The following is a 23,290-nucleotide window of genomic DNA, read 5'->3' as shown; positions in this document are numbered from 1 at the left end:
AGACTGATTCCACCTAGATGCAATACGGAGAGGCACAGGAAATCATTCCTGCCTGTGGCCATTGGTCTATTTAATGCCTCTCTTAAAAGAGCACCTCGGAGATGCTCAGTCTCCCTGAGACTGAGCCAGCCGATAGGTTAACTGTGCCTGGCTGAGCCACGTGTAACGTATAGGGCAAGCCGACTTAATATAAATCACGTGCAATATGTGCAATATGTGCAATATGTCACGTGCAATAATGATAATTGACACGGAATGTATACTTACTCTACGTATTTTGTATTTTGCTACTTAGACATTCTACTTATTTTTTGCTTCTATCGCATTTACTAGTTATTCTATGCTATGTTGTGTTTTTCTGCTTATTTGCTTAATATTGCATTTACGGTACTACGGTTTATTTTATGCTATGTGTGTTCTGTGAGCGAGCTACTGTAACTTGTCCCAATTTCCCCCCGGGGATCATTAAAGTCTTTCTGATTCTGATTCTGATTCTGATTCTGATTCTGATTCTGATGGCAATATCCACACACAGTATGGCTTTGGTCTACGTAATCTTCTCAACGCACAGGCTCATATCATATGGCATTTGGTGGATACTTATATTCCAAGGCACCTTACAGCACCATGAGTGCATGCATTCTTCCCACTGGGTGGCCTCAACGGGAAAAACACTTTAATTTCCATAACACTTGTCCCAGGAGCACAAACAAAACGGCATGTTTTAAAATGTAGCATCTGAAAACTGTGATATACTTGACTAGTAGACTAGGAAGGGAACAAGACACAGAAATCCACATTTCCACCTTCAGTTTAAAATTGGGTAAATATACTACTGGTGACATCACACCTTTCCTATTTTTAGTCTTTATTTACCCATGAAATGTACTGTACTGTGTGTGTTGAGCATGCGTGGGAGGCATTTGTTAGCAATGCCCTCTGTTAAAAATCCCAAGCTTGATTTCTGGACTTCATTTACCATAATGCATCACTCCCTCACCTGTTCCTCTTGCACCTCACCCAGCTGCTCACAATTACCTAATCACCCTGCACACTCCCTTTAAAACCTCAGTCAGTTTCACTCCCAGTTGAGAGCTGGCCTGCCACCATTGTGCAGCACCAAACCGACCAACAAATGTTTGCATCACTGTGTTAGACTCGAACCTGCAAGGTGATGCCCACCAGTAAGTAGACAACTATGTACCTTTTTATGTTAACTGTGTACCTTTTTATGTTAGGTTTGATTTCTTTACCTGATGTCATGCATCTGAGTTATGTTTATCTTGCCTATGAACAGGCCCTGTCCGACCAGTGGAGCCACACACCAACCGGTGTGAAACTTATTTTGACCTTAATTTAGTGGATGCATAACAAATGTAAGCTTATATTCCTTTTGTTATTTTTAGTTAGTTCTGGTGGGCACATCAATGTACTAATACTTTGTTGTTTATTATTGTACAGAAAGCATCCATCCAATCAACCTACGCCGAACCTACTACAAAATAAATGGTTAAACGGCCCTTGGATCCTTGTGTTTTAATGTGCACACCAGTCAGAGGCTCTCTGATCCATACAAACAGTTTCCTCAACCAACATCTTTGAAATCTAACTATCCCACCAATCACAGTCTTTTTCACCCTCCTTTCACACTGATGCACTCACACCTGGGGGTTGCCCAGTGTAACTACAGTCTTCTACTGGTCACCAAGGAGATCTACTGGAGCAGTTGAAGGTTAAAGGAGAATTTTGGTATTTTTCAACCTGGACCCTATTTTCCAGGTTGAAAAACACAAACATTTAAGTGCCTTGCCTCATCGCACTTCATTGGTAGTTGTTAATAAAGGGGGGGAGAGAGTTATTTACTTCCCCTACCCATCTTCCCCCAATGATCTGGGGATTCAAACCAGCAACCTTCCAGTCACAAACACATCTGTCCAATCTTTACGCTACTGTATAATCACACAGTGGGTTATCTAAAGCCTACAGTGTACAACTGCTTTCATGCATGAAATGAAGTGTGTTCTCTGAAACGCCTTTGTGGGAAGGAAGAAAGAGACACTGCTGTGAGTTTTGCAGTCTCTCCCTTCTCCTTTGAGGAATTGAAACCATAACAGCTTGCCTAGATGGTTAGCAGTGCTTCTTTTTCTCTTTCTCTTTCATCTCTTCTACAGTAGATCTCCCGTCTTCATCTTTCCGCTGATTCACTCACTACTGTATACTTCTGCAGACTGCAGTGCATCATCCGCTGTGCTGAGAAGGTGATCGGATGCAACCTGCCATCCCTTCAGGACCTGCACACCGCCAGGATGCTGAAGCGGTCCGCAAAATCATGACAGACCCCTTTTTCTTAGATATCTTCTTTTTATCTCTAAATATTGATATGACTACTACACTGCATAATTACACTATTAAGACAAATTCCTCGTAAGTAATCTTGCATATTGTGGCAATAAAGTATTCTCATTCTATCTCTTTATATCCACTCTCCCCCTCTTGTCTGTCTTTCTAAGTCTATCTTTCTCTCCCAGTTCATATTCCAGTCTTTCCCCTTCTTACACACTGCCACTCTGTCCTACAGTCCTCTCACACTCGCTTGCTGCTTCTTAGGCTAATGAAAGCCAGTAGAATCACATTTGATTAAAGACTGCTGCAACATTCCGTAGTGTCTAATGAATGGTCCGGCTGTGTCACATGACGTCAGTCTCTCACCAGCTGCACTATACCCGGGAGAAGTTTGCTAGAGACCTTTACAAAGCCTATGTCCTATGCAAGAGCTGTCAGCTTAATACCCCACTCATCCATACGAGCTATTCTCACTGTCCAGCCTCCAGGCTAATTGTCCCAGGCAGCTGTGGAATAGCCACTATGCACTGAAGATGGCTCGCTCACCTTCTAGCAGAGATCCATATCAAACACCTTTTCTTGTTTCATGTTGAGTAGCTTGTTCAGTCACACTGTGCTGGAGGCTTGCTAGCTTTTGGCAGCTGTTGGCAGCCAACATCGCCAGTCTCTGGCTAGGTCATACTGGTTGGAGAGGTGCCTACCTACCCAACCAGAAGCTAATGCAGGATAGCAGCAATTCAGTGCAGGGATATGATAAGAGAGATTCTGCTTCGCTTGTAGTCAATAAGGTTGGCAAATGCTTAGCTCCAATGTGTGTAGCTCTTGCATGGCCCATCTTCAGGTGTTAAGACTGGGCAATAATGAAGGCCCCTCCTACCTGGGTGTTCAATACCTGACAGAAGGGCTGTCGGATAGCCCGTGCATGACTTGCATTTCATGCTGTGGGCTCTGAGGGTAGCTAGTCGGGCTACCAGACGATGAGGGGCCCTGGCTTGATGAACACCCAGTGGGCTCCTTGCCTCCCCCAGGGCATATCTCGACAGGGCATTCCACTGGGAGGTCAGGAGGTGGTGATAACAGATGTCTATATCACCAAATGGGGAGTTGTGTAGCAGCTCAGGAAGGGGCCGGGGGTATGGAGTGCAAAAGAGGCTAACAGAGCTACTTCCTCTACAGACAGATATCATCACATCATAAGCAAAGGTCCCCATGTCCAGTCCACCCAGTCTCTGCAAGTACCATGGCAACACAGGCCTTCCCTCCACCCAGTAAGACTCAGAGCCATACCTCTCCTTGGTATACTATGCAGAATGGTGTGGTGGACATTCTCTGCCACCACAAAAAAGAGGAGTTGAGACATGAAGGGACATGGTGAATATGATCTGGTGGAAATAGATCAAAGCAGCTGTGGACGTCTTTGCCTCACAGTCCTTGAAAATAACCTGTCCACTTAAATGGGCAGGATGTGCTGGCCCATGCCTGGCCAGACTGCCTCTTCAATTCATTCCCACCAATCCCTCGAATACTGATGACACACAGAGCAAACAAGACAAGACACAAACTGCTGTTCATCGCTCTAAACTGGGAGACCTGCTCTCACAACTAGCGGGTGTCATCTGACATTTGTTGATATACCACACGTGATCTGTGCGTGCGCAAGCCATTTCATATCAGGCATCAAGCTTTCCTCTAGCAGTCATCCAGAATTCATTGAACCGTAGTTACATCCATAACTCTTGTTTCATGTTGTCCTTCACTGCTTGTCTTCTTTCTTCCCTCTTTCTCAAATTCTCTCCCTCTCATGAACAAAAGATCCATCTCCTCTCTCTCTCTCTCTCTCCCCCCATCTCAGCCCACTATCACTGTCCCGACAGATATGGAGGAGAAGAGCAGAGATATTTAGAAGATGTGTGTAATCATAGCACAGTGGAGGGTGAGACGCACATAGAGGTTATGTGTAAGTACTGCAGTATCAGGCCTCTGTAGACTTCAACCACAGAGAGGAGGGAAATAATGCAGCAAAGGATAAAAGGGTAAAGGATCTGCAGTGTTACCTTGATTAAGCTGCTAAACTGCCCTCAGTAGAAACCTCATGAGATGGTGATAAACCACATGAGGACAATCAAAAGGTTTCTCTCTTTGCTCTTTTACAGGTTGCGGCAGAACGGTGAACGTTGTTTCCATTTCAGCTTAATTGGCAACATATCAAAGCACTAGCATAACAGCATCACCATCACGCTGTCAAAGTGCACTGCAGTATGTCGAAATGCACTGTAAACACTATGCAATTCACAATACTGCATTTTAGATATGCTATCCTATCCTACGTGGAGTTGAAAATAGCCTTATAACAAAAAGAAAAATGTGTGGCCAGGGACTCCTGTTTGAGAAAGGGCCAGCAACAAGGTGAGATAAATGTGTCCATAATACATGATTCATGAAGTTAGGGGTCGATGTTGCCCGGTCATGTCAACTTGTGAGGGTCAGAGTGATGGAGGGAATACACACGTGTGAAGGTGACCTTCAGCGATAAAGACAGCGTCATCACCTCTCCACTGCCATGTTTCTCTTCAGGTGAAAAGTGCTGCGCTGGCCCCTTCAGCACTAGATACAAAGTAACGTGTAGAGTAACTGTCCACTGGGATCCGCACAGAGGATCGCATTGCAGGGTCACTGCAATATGCTACAATGCAACACTCTGACTTGATTCAGACAAGACAGACGTAAGTGGATTATTTGTGGACAAAGGGGAAACTTATTCTAAAGCCAGTAACCAATTTATTACCAAGAACCAAAATTTGTAACAATGGCTAAATGGATCTGAAATAAACCCTTAATACTCAAATAAATTGCATAGCCTATTGTCAAGCATCTGTTGGACAGCCCAGATTTGCTGGAGGGCAGACAGTTGTTTTGTTTTGTTAGCACTAACTGCCTTTGTGCGTGAACATTCGGTATCTAGGTTAATTGACTGAATGAGCACTCTGGGTGCAGCAAGCACAGCTGTGACCTCTGGAGTGAGTGTGTGTCGGTGTATGCATGAGTGTGTATGTTTGCGTGCGTGTGTGTGCATGTCTGTGTCTGTCTTGGGGAATATCCTGCTGTGGCCATGTAGTCATCACTGCCTCCTCTCTGCTCCACAGGGAGGCACTTCTAAACACTCAGAGGACATACTGTACTGTAAGAGACAAACACACACGCTCTATGGGGACAGGCAATTCAATTCAATTCACTTGAGGGAAGTCAATTCAATTGAGCGCAAGTTTCCTACTTCACAGTGATACCAATACAAACATTTGTGCATTTTGCACACTCTGAAGCCTTTAATTTGATAGGTAGTCTTTACTTCAGAAAATACACACAAAGTCATACTTCTACCAATTGATTAGCTGATAAAAGAAAAAAAAGAGTGTATTCATGAATAAATGGCTGGGAATTCAAATTCCAAACTTGAACTGTCTGTCACACCAAAATGCAAGATGGGTTGGGCTTGCAACACAGGGACAAGACAGTGAATGGCAGAAACATACCTGTCTGTATGTGTTATTCTTTGTCTGTCATGTAATGTGTGTTGTTGAAGACGAGCGGGCGTCAAGGCGTCAGCTAATGGGGATCCTTATAATAAACAAATAATAAAATAAACCTGCCCACATTGGGATGTGAAAAAGAGGGAGATTTTTCTGGGGTATGGCTGAATGGCTTATCCTCAACATCCCCCCCGCACAGTGGGAGAAAGGGTTCAAACAGAGAGACTCCCGCGTAAATCAGGAGTGTTGGCAGGTATGAGAGAGTTGTATTGAAACCAATTAGAGACAAGTATTAGTTTAGTAAGCTTTTCTGTGATTGCCAACATAACTGGCATTATCTGAAAAGTTCTGGCCCCTCTGGTGCTCCAAGCAGGTTAAAGCAAACTAATTATGTACAATTAATATTTGAGACAGGTGTGGTGCTGAATCTCCTGATATATCTGTCTGGCCTTTGCTAATAGACCCTTCTCACGGGGGCCATTTTGTGTCGAAAAGGCAGGATAAACACAGGTGCAAGCAAAACACTAATGAGGGTTTCCATCTTCCATGATTGGAAGTTGGAAACCCTCATTAGTGTTTTGCTTGCACCTGTGTTTATCCTGCCTTTTCGACACAAAATGGCCCCCGTGATAAGGGTCTATAGTGGCTGTTGTTTTTCTCACCAGGTCTTCAATGACCTCCTTGACGGCAGCAACCACCAGGATTAAGAGCAGGGGTACCAGTGTGGTCCAGCGACCGGTAGGAGACACATCTGGGATTTGCTGAAAGAGAGACAAGACACAAAAAGCTTGAACATCAAGTCAAACCCTGTCAAATTCAAAATCAAGGCAAGAATGTTTTTCAGATCTACTTTGAATTTTGCAGTTTAATCGTTGGTCAACACCAGTGTGAGAATTGGACGTGCATAATATAAGTTTGATTCCCTTCACTTCACAAAATCTCTCAAACCTTCCTTGCTTTAGAAAGCCAAACAGCACAGTGGAACCTGGAATGCTGTACGGTTTGCAATGATGCATTGCCAAAGATATGTGGGCATCCAGTCTGCTATCTGAAGATTTGTGACAGCAGATGACAGCAGGGGTCTTGTCAGCTCACTGGGAAGATTTCCCCGGAGAGTCCGATATGGCTTTGAATCAAGACTCTGGCATGTGCTGTACAGCATGCATGCACGACGCACGCACGCACGCACAATGATGAAGCTTCTGGTGTCACAGAGCTCTCCTTGAGCTTGACAGCAGCATTTGTTAGGGAGGGGCGGGGGCAGGATATAGTATGTGGGGGCTCGTTAAACATTAGGATGACATGACTATGGAGGCAGGAAGACAGCACATCAGTCACTCCATCACAGGATGTATTAGTATGAAGCAGGGCGGGGCACGGCGACTCACTGTAAGCACACAGAATGTCATGCACTTATCATGGGAAGATGGAGGTTGTGATCTTTAAGAACCATGATGTGCAAGAAAATAGGAAAGCTGTGTGTGTGTGCCTTTCCCACAAGGGGCTCTTTAAAAACCTGCTCCATAATTAAAGTGAAAATGTGTCATTCCATCATTGGCCTGGTTTACTTTACATGGTGATTTATTGGATTTCTTTTTTCACTGTGGAATTTATTGCCTGGTCTTTTGACACAACCGGATGAAATGTTTGGTTAAGAAAGTTGGAAAAGCTGGAAGGTAGGAAAAGCCTGTTTTCCATCTACAAACTCTTCAAGAATATAACTTACCCAAAATGTATATAAACTAAATTTGTTTGCGCATATGCAGCACAAACAAATGCATTTTTAGAAACAGTTGCCATCTTCTCCTCACAACTGAATTTAGCAATTTAAAAAATCGACCCCCAAAAACAATCTTCACAATTAAAGCCAAGCAAGTGAGGGCCAGAGGAGGCAACAGTCCCTTCAACAGTGCTTGAAGGAAAGTGGGTAGAAATAGATCTCTCCTCGTCCTCATCAGCATAGATGTTTTATTCAAGGTTGCAGCATCGACAGGACGGGTAATGAAGATTCACACCAGCTGCTTTTCAAAGCCGCAGCTTCAAGGTTGTTAGGATTATGGCCTGGCCTATCCTCAGAGCCCTCGTTAGAGCCCTCGTTAGAGCGGTGCAGGCTGTCAGCACAAATAATATAGGTAAAGACACAATCTGAGTGCTATGAAGCCTTCCCTCTCTCCATTGTTTCATCTGCTCTGCGGCACTTCTCAACACCTGAGACGTGACTCCAGGTTGCTTTGACTCAACACCTGAGACGTGACTCGAGGTTGCTTTGACTCAACACCTGAGACATGACTCAAGGTTGCTTTGACTCAACACCTGAGACGTGACTCAAGGTTGCTTTGACTCAACACCTGAGACGTGACTCGAGGTTGCTTTGACTCAACACCTGAGACGTGACTCGAGGTTGCTTTGACTCAACACCTGAGACATGACTCAAGGTTGCTTTGACTCAACACCTGAGACATGACTCGGGGCTGCTTTGACTCAACACCTGAGACGTGACTCGGGGCTGCTTTGACTCAACACCTGAGACATGACTCAAGGTTGCTTTGACTCAACACCTGAGACGTGACTCGGGGCTGCTTTGACTCAACACCTGAGACATGACTCGAGGTTGCTTTGACTCAACACCTGAGACATGACTCGAGGTTGCTTTGACTCAACACCTGAGACATGACTCGAGGTTGCTTTGACTCAACACCTGAGACATGACTCAAGGTTGCTTTGACTCAACACCTGAGACATGACTCGGGGTTGCTTTGACTAAACACCTGAGACATGACTCGAGGTTGCTTTGACTCAACACCTGAGACATGACTCGGGGCTGCTTTGACTCAACACCTGAGACATGACTCGGGGCTGCTTTGACTCAACACCTGAGAAATGACTCGGGTTGCTTTGACTCAACACCTGAGACATGACTCGAGGTTGCTTTGACTCAACACCTGAGACATGACTCGGGGTTGCTTTGACTCAACACCTGAGACATGACTCGGGGTTGCTTTGAATCAACACCTGAGACGTGACTTGGGGCTGCTTTGACTCAACACCTGAGACATGACTCGAGGTTGCTTTGACTCAACACCTGAGACATGACTCGGGGCTGCTTTGACTCAACACCTGAGACATGACTCAAGGTTGCTTTGACTCAACACCTGAGACATGACTCGGGGCTGCTTTGACTCAACACCTGAGACATGACTCGGGGCTGCTTTGACTCAACACCTGAGACATAACTCGGGGGTGCTTTGACTCAACACCTGAGCCATGACTCGGGGTTGCTTTGAATCAACACCTGAGACGTGACTCGGGGTTGCTTTGACTCAACACCTGAGACATGACTCGAGGTTGCTTTGACTCAACACCTGAGACATGACTCAAGGTTGCTTTGACTCAACACCTGAGACATGACTCGGGGTTGCTTTGACTAAACACCTGAGACATGACTCGAGGTTGCTTTGACTCAACACCTGAGACATGACTCGGGGCTGCTTTGACTCAACACCTGAGACATGACTCGGGGCTGCTTTGACTCAACACCTGAGAAATGACTCGGGTTGCTTTGACTCAACACCTGAGACATGACTCGAGGTTGCTTTGACTCAACACCTGAGACATGACTCGGGGTTGCTTTGACTCAACACCTGAGACATGACTCGGGGTTGCTTTGAATCAACACCTGAGACGTGACTTGGGGCTGCTTTGACTCAACACCTGAGACATGACTCGAGGTTGCTTTGACTCAACACCTGAGACATGACTCGGGGCTGCTTTGACTCAACACCTGAGACATGACTCAAGGTTGCTTTGACTCAACACCTGAGACATGACTCGGGGCTGCTTTGACTCAACACCTGAGACATGACTCGAGGTTGCTTTGACTCAACACCTGAGACATGACTCGGGGCTGCTTTGACTCAACACCTGAGACATAACTCAAGGTTGCTTTGACTCAACACCTGAGACATGACTCGGGGCTGCTTTGACTCAACACCTGAGACATGACTCGGGGCTGCTTTGACTCAACACCTGAGACATAACTCGGGGCTGCTTTGACTCAACACCTGAGCCATGACTCGGGGTTGCTTTGAATCAACACCTGAGACGTGACTCGGGGTTGCTTTGACTCAACACCTGAGACATGACTCGAGGTTGCTTTGACTCAACACCTGAGACATGACTCGAGGTTGCTTTGACTCAACACCTGAGACATGACTCAAGGTTGCTTTGACTCAACACCTGAGACATGACTCGGGGCTGCTTTGACTCAACACCTGAGACATAACTCGGGGCTGCTTTGACTCAACACCTGAGCCATGACTCGGGGTTGCTTTGAATCAACACCTGAGACGTGACTCGGGGTTGCTTTGACTCAACACCTGAGACATGACTCGAGGTTGCTTTGACTCAACACCTGAGACATGACTCGAGGTTGCTTTGACTCAACACCTGAGACATGACTCAAGGTTGCTTTGACTCAACACCTGAGACATGACTCGAGGTTGCTTTGACTCAACACCTGAGACATGACTCGGGGCTGCTTTGAATCATGTCGTCATGATTGGTGGGTGATGATCAAGTGTTCTTAAAAGGGCTTAGAGGTGACCCACATAGGAAAGCCACTGCAAAACGTCCTCGGGGCCAGACATTACCCAAACTGTGTGTGTGTGTGTGTGTGTGTGTGTGTGTGTGTGTGCGTGACATCAGGCAGTAATCAAACCATCGCCAGAGAGCCAATAATCGATTGGACACTGCAACTCGCCACCCAGGAGCAGCTCATTTCTACAACAAATCTAATCCTAATGTTTCCTGTCACTCTGCTGTCCTACTACTCATCTGGTTCAGGATCGGTCAGGGTACTTATGTGTGCTGCACAGGCTATGTCTCACAGACACTTAGTACAGTACAGTACAGTACAATTCCTTCACTGCAGTGTGGTACAGATACAGTAAAAGAACAAAATACGGCCCTCCACTGCAACTCATGCATTTTAAAAGGCATGCGATATGTAGTATGTGTGTGGAGGCAGCAGGCACATCTAGTTTCCTTTTGAGAGAGGCACATGTAGTATTACATGTATTATTCATTATGAGGATATATAAAGTACTCTGCTTCTGAGCGTGTGTGTGTGTGTGTGTGTGTGTATGTGTGTTTTATTAAATTACAGACGCGACCTTTGGATATGGTGTCTAGGCCACGGCAGTAAAAAAATAGAAAAGAAAAGAACACTCGCACACGAATGAATCGGAAACAAAAACGACAAAAATGGAGACTGCGAAGAAGGTCAGCACTACTTTATAATGGAATTTTACCTATTATTGGTGCACACTAGGGGTGGGACAAAATATCAATATATCAAAATATCGTGATACTTCCTCTTGCGATTCATTATCGATACACTGGCACCCATATCGTGATACCATATTGTGATGCCATATTGTGACATTTTATCCTGAAATGTGTATTTTTTGCATTCTTTTTGCATGATTTTTTTCTGTAAACTTAATTTACACAGATTGAAAAGATTTTAGTGAGACAATATTTTGTATCCTTTCAACATTTTAACTTCACACATGGAGTCGTGGACAAGTTGCAGTCAGTGTGTGTTAAAGAGGCGCTATACAGTCTGCACTTTGTTGTACATTGTTTCATGTCAATTCTGTGAATAAATCCATGAGTCCTGCTGTTTGCCTTTTTAGGGTTATTTTTTCCTCTTCAGTTACACAAATATTGTGATGTATGGCAGATGAAATCTCTTGCAGTGTATCGATTACCAGAGAATCGCTGCATTGTTATGCCATCGTTATCGAAAGCCAAGTATCGCAATAGTATCGTATCATGAGTTACTCTGCGATTCCCACCCCTAGTGCACACAAATGTATGACAACAACAACAATAAGACAATAAACAAACACATGTCCCTGATGTCTTACCTGCAAGAGTGCAATGAAGAGAAAAAAGGAGTTGGCTGCCCTCCTGAACTGCGAGTAGAGGAACCGAGGAAGGAAGGTGAAGACATTATATTTCGCTGTGCTGGAGACCAGATCCGGCAGAGAGTGAGAGACAGACAGACAGAGAGACAGAGAGACAGACAGACAAACAGACAGAGCATAAAAAATGTTAGTTTCCCAGGTTTTTGCACCATCTTTCTGCACTATCAACGTTTCACAACATACAAGATTGAATGTGACAACTGGTTCTGTATTCTACAACCTGCATAATATGAATATCCTGGCCATTCAAATACAGTACAATGTAACCACTACCTTGGCCCCAAGCCCACCCATTCCAGGAAGTCGTTTGTTCCCTGTGTGGAGGGAGTGTGGTGGGCGGAGACAGCGTGTGTGTGTGTGTGGGGGGGGGGGGGGGGGGGGGGGGGACCACTGGACTAGCCGAAGTAAAGAAAAATTAGGAGGAGGAAAGGAGCTGGTAAAAAGGACGTAAAGAGCTCCTGGCAGATGTGAGCTGTGTGTGCCAGGGTCACACAGGGGTGGAGGAGTTGTTGAATGAATGGTGGTATACTGAGTGAGGGTGGAGGAGGGGGGGAGGTGTTGGTGAATGAATGGTGGTATACTGAGGGTGGAGGAGGGGGGGAGGTGTTGGTGAATGGTGGTATACTGAGGGTGGAAGAGTGGGGGAGGTGTTTGTGAATGAATGGTGATATACTGAGGGTGGAGGAGGGGGGAGGTGCTGGTGAATGAATGGTGGTATACTGAGTGAGGGTGGAGGAGTGGGGGAGGTGTTGGTGAATGAATGGTGGTATACTGAGTGAGGGTGGAGGAGGGGGGGAGGTGTTGGTGAATGAATGGTGGTATACTGAGGGTGGAGGAGGGGGGGAGGTGTTGGTGAATGAATGGTGGTATACTGAGGGTGGAGGAGGGGGGAGGTGTTGGTGAATGGTGGTAAACTGAGTGAGGGTGGAGGAGGGGGGGAGGTGCTGGTGAATGAATGGTGGTATACTGAGTGAGGGTGGAGGAGGGGGGAGGTGCTGGTGAATGAATGGTGGTATACTGAGTGAGGGTGGAGGAGTGGGGGAGGTGTTGGTGAATGAATGGTGGTATACTGAGTGAGGGTGGAGGAGGGGGGGAGGTGTTGGTGAATGAATGGTGGTATACTGAGTGAGGGTGGAGGAGGGGGGGAGGTGTTGGTGAATGAATGGTGGTATACTGAGTGAGGGTGGAGGGGGGTGAGGTGTTGGTGAATGGTGGTATACTGAGTGAGGGTGGAGGAGGGGGGGAGGTGTTGGTGAATGAATGGTGGTATACTGAGGGTGGAGGAGGGGGGGAGGTGTTGGTGAATGAATGGTGGTATACTGAGTGAGGGTGGAGGAGGGGGGGGAGGTGTTGGTGAATGAATGGTGGTATACTGAGGGTGGAGGAGGGGGGGAGGTGTTGGTGAATGAATGGTGGTATACTGAGGGTGGAGGAGGGGGGAGGTGTTGGTGAATGGTGGTAAACTGAGGCTGCTGGTACAGCCTTCAGCAGCCCACAGACACACACTCCCAACAGTGATTTACAGCTGTGTTAAAGGGCCGGTCAGAACAGCCACTTTGGGAGAAGATATACGCCATGATGTATGCCAAGCCACCGGCAACGCTTTGCTTACCCACGCACACACGCGCACACATACACACACACAGTCACACACAAATACAACTCTTTGCTTACCCACGCACACACACACACATACAACTCTTTGCTTACCCACGCGGCACGCACACACACACAAACACACACACACAAACACACACACACACACACACACACACAGACACACACACACAGTCACACACACATACAAGCAGCATAAGAGAGTACAGCCTCCAACCTATCTGAAGGGGCCGAGTGAACATATGGAGTGTAGCAGTGGTGATATCCATTGTCTTAACCCTGTGACTGTACATGTATCATATTTGACAATGGACTTTTTAAACAATGTTTTCATTTGTGTTTTCCATTCCTTGTCATCCTGGCTGCTTGCTACAGTGGAGCAGTGTGTATATGTTGACAGAGGGGGAGTGACAGAGAGCGAGCAAGAGAGCAAGGCATTGTTCTGACCAGGGGCGGTTTTAGCATCAGACCTTTGGGTGGGCTCAGCCCACCCAAAGGTCATGGACCGCTGAACCCCTAGGGGGGTCCGGGGGCATGCCCCCCCGGAAGAAAATTTAGTACAGTTTCAAGTAAAAATGGATCAAGCTGGTGCACTTTGAGATCAAAATGAAGAGACTAGATCTATGAAGAACTACACACATCAATATCTTCTTTACCGTTCTGTGGTTTTACAGCAATGAAAAAATAATTGTTTCCCTATATATACTATATATATTCTGCATACAGGTTACTTATGGTAGAATTATGCTTGCATACATAATACCAAAATCACTTCAGGGGAGTTTCAAGTAAAGTAACATTTTGCTTTGTAGGCAAAACAAAAGTAAAATTAAATCAAAAGGGAACTTCTTGGCTGGAATAAAATTCCGACAAGATAATAATATACTGTAAGCACTAAAGCAGGAGTTTGCAGTCAACTAGTTGAAATTAATATGTGGCAGTATTTGTGGGGGTCAAAATCTATATAGGGTGTACCACCACAAATAGATCAGTGTATGGGAAACACTGACTATTAAATTGTGTGACTAGAAAGACATCAATAAATCTGAGAAAATGTACTTTAATTTTGAACAACAGCACTACAACGGTGGCATTACAAATGGTATTATGAAATTATTGTGGGGAAAAACAAGAATGCCACTTTTTTTCATGAACTTTAACTCATTGAGTGCCAAAGACGACTAAAGTCGTCAATTGCGTTTTTTGACGGTGGGACGTGGATCAAAGCCTCGTGCATCTCCTGTAAAAATATTGTAGCTATTGAAGGTGTATAACCTATTTTATGGACCCATTAGGTGGCGACAGTGCTCTCCAGATTAGAGAAAGTTGAGGAAAAAAATCAGAAAAAGCCCCGTGATGAAAGAGAAACCGATGCATGAGCCAGAGCGGCACAGATTGCTCTGGCTGCCTGGAGCCAACGTTAGCTGCGAACAGCAGTCAATCCGCTCCCACAAATGAGCCCCTCTGTCTCTGCTGCATAGTTTCTCCACACGATTAGCCGCCAGAAAATAAAACCAAAGCCAAACCATTCTCATGAGAATGGTTTGGCTTTTCAGTGTCGCGCTGGGAGCCGGCGCACAAGGCTGAGCGCTCCGAAAATAGACTGGGTGCAGCGCACTTTGAAACGCGCAGCAGAAAGCCTATAATCGGACGCAGCTTCATCCCAGCTCACAACCGAAACCCCAGAAACGCAGACGAACGCGAGCCCGATCCAGACTCCCCCGACGAGCGGCCGCCATCCGAACGTGGATCCGTAAGGCAGCAGAGCCTGCCATAGCAGGCAGCAGAGACTCGCCTGACACACGCAGCAGCCAGCAGAGCGAGCAGAGCCACCAGAGACACTCCCACAGAGGAGGAGTTTGGAGTTGAGGGGTGTGTGGGTGCTGTTCAGATGTTTCAGGTCAGAAAATATTAGCTTCAGAGTCAGTGAATGTGCTTGAAATGCTTCATTTCACAAAAGGCTGAATATCTCAGCTTCTAATTTGAAACGCCTGTTTTTGCTGAAAACAACCTATCTTCTCCGGCTCATAACTAAAGAACGGAAAATGGTATCAATAAACTTTTTTTTGCTGATGATACAATAGAGTCTCCTCGTTCTTTGTGCGTGTTCGGTGTTTACATAGTAATATCACACAATATTCTGTGGGCCTCGAGAAATCACTGAAAACGCTCTGAAACTCTGGCACTGGGAGCGTCCGTTCTCCAAAAGTGGCTGGCACTCAATGAGTTAAGCAGAAAATTAAAAAATAGTTTTAAAGCAAAAATAAATAATAAATAAAGATAATTTTAACAGAAACTGCTACTAATGACCACCATGGATTTGGAGAGAAAAAAAAAGGGCACCAACTTTTGGTGCCCTATTCACCTTATGTTCAGACCTTACAGTGGGCCAAATTCTTCCGGGTCCTGTTAACACTTCCGGCGGTCACAGCGCAAAATAAGTTGCTTTTGGAGCGGACAGTGCAGGGGGTAAAATAAAGAACGTAGCCTACTACTTTGAGCAGGTACACAGCAAGCAAGCGAGTATCCACTGTTAGCCAGGTCAGATAACGTTATCATCGACAATGACGAGCACTTTCTTGTACAACATACCTGGGGCCGGTTGCACCAACTGGTCTTAACTATGCCTGGTCGTAAGTCCTACGTCGGTCTTAGTTAAGACCATGGACTTACGCCTGTTGCACCAACACGGCTTACGTCTGGTCTTAACTATGCTGGTCGTAGCAATGCGCGTCCATGTGAATTGCCAGGGAATGCACCCTGATTGGATGATGTTGCAAAAAATGTGCCTCGCGACCTGCTTGGAGCACTGTGCCACTACGCTCTCTCAGCCACTACTGTAAAACACCCTCCCTCCTCTCACCCTCCCTCGCTCCGGGGGAAAAATGGCGGCGATTGAGCCAGAAAGACAGTCTGAATGAAATTGAATGTAACGTTCCCAATTCTATGTATTACATTCTAAAAAATTAACGGCAACATTTTGGAAGGCTAAGCCACACAACTAGCTTGTTGTAATCTAACATCATGCTTCAAAAGATGGAGAACTGGCTGTGTTACGACACGATGAGGGTAAGGACTCAAAACGGTCTCTGCTGATAAGACACGGAGATCTCTGTTTACAGGCAGGCGCTACGCCTCCTCCTGACCAGGCGTAACTCTTACGCCTGGGCGTAGTGAAAAGAAGGCTTAAGCCGTCTTGGTGCAACCGGCATAGCTGTTAGGTCGTAAAGTTACGACCAACTTAGCTTAAGACCAGTAAGACCAGTTGGTGCAACCGGCCCCTGGACTCCAACAAAGAAAGCTTCAGATAGTTTTCTCTCCTCCGAGCGCTCGAGCCACTTATGTCAATAAGACCCGCAGACGTAATTCCCTGGAATGCGAGACTTAACAAGCCAGTTACATGGCGTTGCATTCTTAGACATTGCCGCTTGCTTTTATTTGGTATGTTACATACAATTGGCCAAATTATTAGTTAATTCAGAGTTAGATGATATTGGAGCAGCCAGCCATTTTATTTTATTTTATTTTTAACGGAAGTTGTGACACGACCACACAACCGGGTCAAATGGGTGTGGCTACGTAAGGTGAATAGGCGAGATTTGCGTTGGCACCCCTCCCCAGTCAATGGTGATATGTTTGATAATATATGAAGCCACTTCCATCCAGGACAGCACACCTTACAGTACTGTGAGTGCATTTACATGTCTACGTACGTACAGGTGGCCCCAGTTCTAGATCCTCCTCCTCGCCTCTCTCTCTTATGACTTTATATCCTCCAGTTCTAGATCCTCCTCCTCGCCTCTCTCTCTTATGACTTTATATCCTTCAGTTCTAGATCCTCCTCCTCGCCTCTCTCTCTTATGACTTTATATCCTTCAGTTCTAGATCCTCCTCCTCACCTCTCTCTCTTATGACTTTATATCCTTCAGTTCTAGATCCTCCTCCTCACCTCTCTCTTATGACTTTATATCCTTCAGTTCTAGATCCTCCTCCTCGCCTCTCTCTCTTATGACTTTATATCCTTCAGTTCTAGATCCTCCTCCTCGCCTCTCTCTCTTATCACTTTATATCCTTCAGTTCTAGATCCTCCTCCTCGCCTCTCTCTCTCTTATGACTTTATATCCATCAGTTCTAGATCCTCCTCCTCGCCTCTCTCTCTTATGACTTTATATCCTTCAGTTCTAGATCCTCCTCCTCGCCTCTCTCTCTTATGACTTTATATCCTTCAGTTCTAGATCCTCCTCCTCGCCTCTCTCTCTTATCACTTTATATCCTTCAGTTCTAGATCCTCCTCCTCGCCTCTCTCTCTTATGACTTTATATCCTTCAGTTCTAGATCCTCCTCCTCACCTCCCTCTCTTATGACTTTATATCCTTCAGTTCTAGATCCTCCTCCTCGCCTCTCTCTCATGACTTTATATCCTTCAGTTCTAGATCCTCCTCCTCACCTCTCTCTCTTATGACTTTATATCCTTCAGTTCTAGATCCTCCTCCTCGCCTCTCTCTCTTATGACTTTATATCCTTCAGTTCTAGATCCTCCTCCTCGCCTCTCTCTCTCTTATGACTTTATATCCTTCAGTTCTAGATCCTCCTCCTCACCTCTCTCTCTTATGACTTTATATCCTTCAGTTCTAGATCCTCCTCCTCGCCTCTCTCTCTTATGACTTTATATCCTTCAGTTCTAGATCCTCCTCCTCGCCTCTCTCTCTTATGACTTTATATCCTTCAGTTCTAGATCCTCCTCCTCGCCTCTCTCTCTTATGACTTTATATCCTTCAGTTGTAGATCCTCCTCCTCACCTCTCTCTCTTATGACTTTATATCCTTCCTTCTCTCTGATTTCATGTGGTAGTACTGTAAACCATGCCATGACCTCATCTCTAGTTCTCCTACTGTCAAACTTGCCCCACCTACGCAGGGCCAGATCACCAGCTACTAGGGGTGGGAATCACTGGTGCCCCACGATACGATATTATCACGATACTTTTGTCACGATCCGATAGTATTGCAATATTGCGATATGCTAGTATTGCGATATATTGAGTATTGCGATATTGTGATATATTGTGATTTATTACCTTTTTTCAACTGCAAATGATGTCCCAAAGGTAAAAACTTTATCAACATCTGTTTTATCTAATGAGATAAAGTTTCCAGTCTGTTCATCTCACTTCAATCATTTTTATTGGAGCAAAATGGGATTGTCAAGCAGACAGACTGACCAACACTGTCATAAAAACCTGTCATAAATGTTGCATGATGCACTTGACATTTTGTATTATAAAATATCACAATACTTGGAATTCGATATGATACGATATATTCCCCACAAAATATCACGATACTATGCTGTATCGATTTTTCCCCCCACCCCTACCAGCTACTGTCACACCTACGCAGGGCCAGATCACCAGCTACTGTCACACCTACGCAGGGCCAGATCACCAGCTACTGTCACACCTACGCAGGGCCAGATCACCAGCTACTGTCACACCTACGCAGGGCCAGATCCCCAGCTACTGTCACACCTACGCAGGGCCAGATCACCAGCTACTGTCACACCTACGCAGGGCCAGATCACCAGCTACTGTCACACCTACGCAGGGCCAGATCACCAGCTACTGTCACACCTACGCAGGGCCAGATCCCCAGCTACTGTCACACCTACGCAGGGCCAGATCACCAGCTACTGCCACACCTACGCAGGGCCAGATCACCAGCTACTGTCACACCTACGCAGGCCCAGTCACCAGCTACTGCCACACCTACGCAGGGCCAGATCACCAGCTACTGTCACACCTACGCAGGGCCAGATCACCAGCTACTGTCACACCTACGCAGGGCCAGATCACCAGCTACTGCCACACCTACGCAGGGCCAGATCACCAGCTACTGTCACACCTATGCCACACCTACGCAGGGCCAGATCACCAGCTACTGCCACACCTATGCAGGGCCAGATCACCAGCTACTGTCACACCTATGCCACACCTACGCAGGGCCAGATCACCAGCTACTGCCACACCTACGCAGGGCCAGATCACCAGCTACTGCCACACCTACGCAGGGCCAGATCACCAGCTACTGTCACACCTACGCAGGCCCAGTCACCAGCTGCTGCCACACCTACGCAGGGCCAGATCACCAGCTACTGTCACACCTACGCAGGGCCAGATCACCAGCTACTGTCACACCTACGCAGGGCCAGATCACCAGCTACTGTCACACCTATGCCACACCTACGCAGGGCCAGATCACCAGCTACTGCCACACCTACGCAGGGCCAGATCACCAGCTACTGTCACACCTACGCAGGGCCAGATCCCCAGCTACTGTCACACCTACGCAGGGCCAGATCACCAGCTACTGCCACACCTACGCAGGGCCAGATCACCAGCTACTGTCACACCTATGCCACACCTACGCAGGACCAGATCACCAGCTACTGTCACACCTACGCAGGGCCAGATCACCAGCTACTGTCACACCTACGCAGGGCCAGATCCCCAGCTACTGTCACACCTACGCAGGGCCAGATCCCCAGCTACTGTCACACCTACGCAGGCCCAGTCACCAGCTACTGCCACACCTATGCCACACCTACGCAGGCCCAGTCACCAGCTACTGCCACACCTATGCCACACCTACGCAGGGCCAGATCCCCAGCTACTGTCACACCTATGCCACACCTACGCAGGCCCAGTCACCAGCTACTGCCACACCTATGCCACACCTACGCAGGCCCAGTCACCAGCTACTGCCACACCTATGCCACACCTACGCAGGGCCAGATCACCAGCTACTGTCACACCTATGCCACACCTATGCAGGGCCAGATCACCAGCTACTGCCACACCTATGCAGGGCCAGATCACCAGCTACTGTCACACCTATGCAGGGCCAGATCACCTAGCCTGGGTCAACCCAGCCTTCAACGTGACGTCACAGGCCTGTAGCGTGATAGTACATGGAGGTCATGTGGAGGCTGGGTTTACCCAGGCTACAGATAACAGCTACTGTCACACCCCTGTTAATGGTTGATTATGGATCTTTGTTGCCTCTCATTTCCTGCCTGTGCCTTGAGGATGAAGACGGCAGTACAGGAGCACTTCCTCTGCTGGTTCAGCTTACAGCTATCGAGAAAATAGCCAAGCTTTTCATTCAAACTAGCAACGGCTTACTAAAGTGCAAACGGAATGCAATGGAAATCCCTTTTCCCACGATATGGGATCTTTAAACCACATATGTGGTTTGAAATGTGATTCAATAACATCTCTGAAAATGCAACTCAGTCATCAACTTAGATCAGATTTCAAGACGTTTTCTTGCGTCACTCCCCACCGTCCAATTCTTTATCGATTCCTGATCAATTTTCGGTCTGGGGGAAAAAAGTACATCCCTACACAGGTTTTCAGCATCAACACGGCTGTTTCATTATCACTTGAGTCTGAACACAGTGTAGAATGTGTCTGCCTAATAACATTTGAACATGTTCAAATCATTAAAATGCTCCTCTCTTAAAAGGATATACAGTAACAGGTTTCAACATATTGCTGGTGTTTCCACCCTCCTTGCAAGTTTCCTAGCAGCATGGACGCAGAGGAGTTTGCCGTCATGACGCATGGCTTTTACTGTCAGAAAAACATGCCGGCAGTGATATCCTCGGAGGCATACGATTCCGGGTAATTGGACAATTTGGAAGCGGTCCTAAATGGTTCCGGTCCTCGAATCCCATCCCCAGAGATAAGCGAATCAACAGCTGGCCACTGAAGCTTACAACCACAGTCAACTCAGACATGCACAGTTCAACACTCACTTCAACAAAATGTCAGTCACTTATGGAAAAACCAAGCTCTAGTCTAGATGTTTGCGAATACCGCTACTAAGGCTGTACCGAATATTATTTTTTCACAGTCAAATATTCTATTGAGGTTTTCCACGAATATTTGAATGTCTGCCGTGACATCATCATGACATTTTTCTACCACGCATAAAAATGGTGATGCTGTGAGAGACCTTCATGGGAACATGCTGAATGGGATTTGGAGAGACTAGCAGCTTCAGTGCTTTACCATTTATATCATAGTAGAGCTTTGACTGGCTAACATTCCTAAAGTCATTTGCAGGAGGTCAGGGGTGAGGCTCATATGAGTCAGAATGTTTGACTGTGGAGTAACCGTCTCAAGACACACTGGTCTGACAATAGACAGATAACGCCAGACTTGGCATGACGGAGAACATGACTGGCTCTCCCCTTGTCAAATGTATTAGTTGTGTACACAATGTACACACAGTACACACACAACTGCACAGGAACCTGCATAAGGCTGAAAGACTGGTTAGACTGGTCATTTTGACAAAGAAACAGTGAGCTGACGGTGAAACAACTTGCATTTTTTGTTTACGTGTCTAGATGTACGTGTGTGCGTGTGCGTGTGTGTGTGTGCGTGTGCGTGTGTGCGTGTGTGTGCGTGCGCGTGCGTGTGTGCGTGTGTGTACATCCTGTTTGCCATCGGACAAGTTGTGCACATCTCACCTGACCACATGCATGTTTACATTATGGCCAGATCTGACAACCAGTGCAGCTGAATAAACGGCAATGCAATCTTCACAACCTCCACAGCATTGTGACCAGAGTGGCGCAGATTTTAATGGATATTACTATAAATTAAACTATTCATGACAGTTGAGTACAGTGATGGTGTGTGTGTGTGTGTGTGTGTGTGTGTGTGTGTGTGTGTGTGTGTGTGTGTGTGTGTGTGTGTGCCCGTGTAGCATCTGAAACACTATGCCAGTAATGGTGCAGCAGGTGGAGAATGATAGCACATAGTGTCAAAACTTCTGGGTTCCTACATCAATTTGCTTGAAAGCAGAAGCGTGAATGTGATATCGAGGCAACACTGTGTGTAGAAATGTGTATTTGTAACTAGACTTGGATCAAATCATTTTTGCATATATTTATGGTTTATTTTACCCGACTCAGGTGTTGGATGGCTGGGGGTTTTTTCACAAAGGACCATACAATGACAGAAAGTTCAAAATATCGCATAGATGCTGATGCAATATAGAGACAGTCCGCATGTCTGGGAACGCGCACAAAATGTTAAACGGCTGGCGCGAGAGTGGGGTAAAACCGCCGATATACAGTATCTCATGGGCTGACTCACCAAAAGACGGTGCTGCGGCTCTAAACTACATGTTTGGGAGTTCTAGAGCAGAACACAAGACGTCTGCTCAGATGTGCGTTTACTGCGGTGGTTAAATCCCCGATCGTGTCTGCCTGGGCTGGGCCATCAGCTCAATTCTAACTTTGCTGAATGGATAGAACGGGGGAATTTACCCCACCCTGACCCCGCCCCCAGACTAACCCAGCGTCTATTGTGGGCGTTCCTAGAGCCTGTATGGGCGTTCCCAGACATGCGGACTGTCTCTATACTACAACCAGAAACAAATGCTAAGACGGGGCTCTCCCGTGGCTCACCTGGTAGAGTGCGTACCACTAAGGCTGAGGCCTTCATGTGGTCGACCCGCGTTCAAATGCGACCCGGGTTCAAATCCGACCCGTGATCCACCACGTCATCCCCTATCTCTCTCTCTCTCTTTCTCTCTCCACCCTTCCTTTCAATCTACTGCCCTATCAAATAAAGGTGAAAAATGCCCCCCAAAAAAACATCTACAGAAAAGAATGCTAATACTTAATTGCAAAGGCTATTTGAGCCCAGTTCTGTTAAAGTAAAACTCAGATTTGTGAAGCAGAAATCTGATATCTACTTAACTGAAAAGAGGAAAAAAGGGCAAGATTCATGGCGGACCC

The 23,290-nt window shown here is 46.4% G+C and overlaps 1 protein-coding gene across 3 annotated transcripts in view; it reads right to left on the bottom strand.

Annotated features, from left to right (window-relative positions):
- Positions 1 to 23,290, bottom strand: part of atp8a1 (ATPase phospholipid transporting 8A1) — a 142,772-nt gene that overhangs the window by 91,154 nt on the left and 28,328 nt on the right. For all 3 annotated transcript variants that reach the window (XM_083651631.1, XM_083651633.1, XM_083651632.1), the window contains exons 3-4: positions 11,801 to 11,900; positions 6,533 to 6,631 (exon numbers count right to left, since the gene is read on the bottom strand). In XM_083651631.1, the coding sequence (XP_083507757.1) occupies positions 6,533 to 6,631; positions 11,801 to 11,900 (199 nt within the window). The remainder of the gene's footprint in view (positions 1 to 6,532; positions 6,632 to 11,800; positions 11,901 to 23,290) is intronic.

Source organism: Poromitra crassiceps (genome assembly GCF_964638095.1).
Source record: "Poromitra crassiceps genome assembly, chromosome: 15".
Classification (NCBI taxonomy): domain Eukaryota; kingdom Metazoa; phylum Chordata; class Actinopteri; order Beryciformes; family Melamphaidae; genus Poromitra; species Poromitra crassiceps.
Note: the sequence above shows the minus strand (reverse complement) of the source record. Positions and strands in the feature narration are given on the sequence as shown.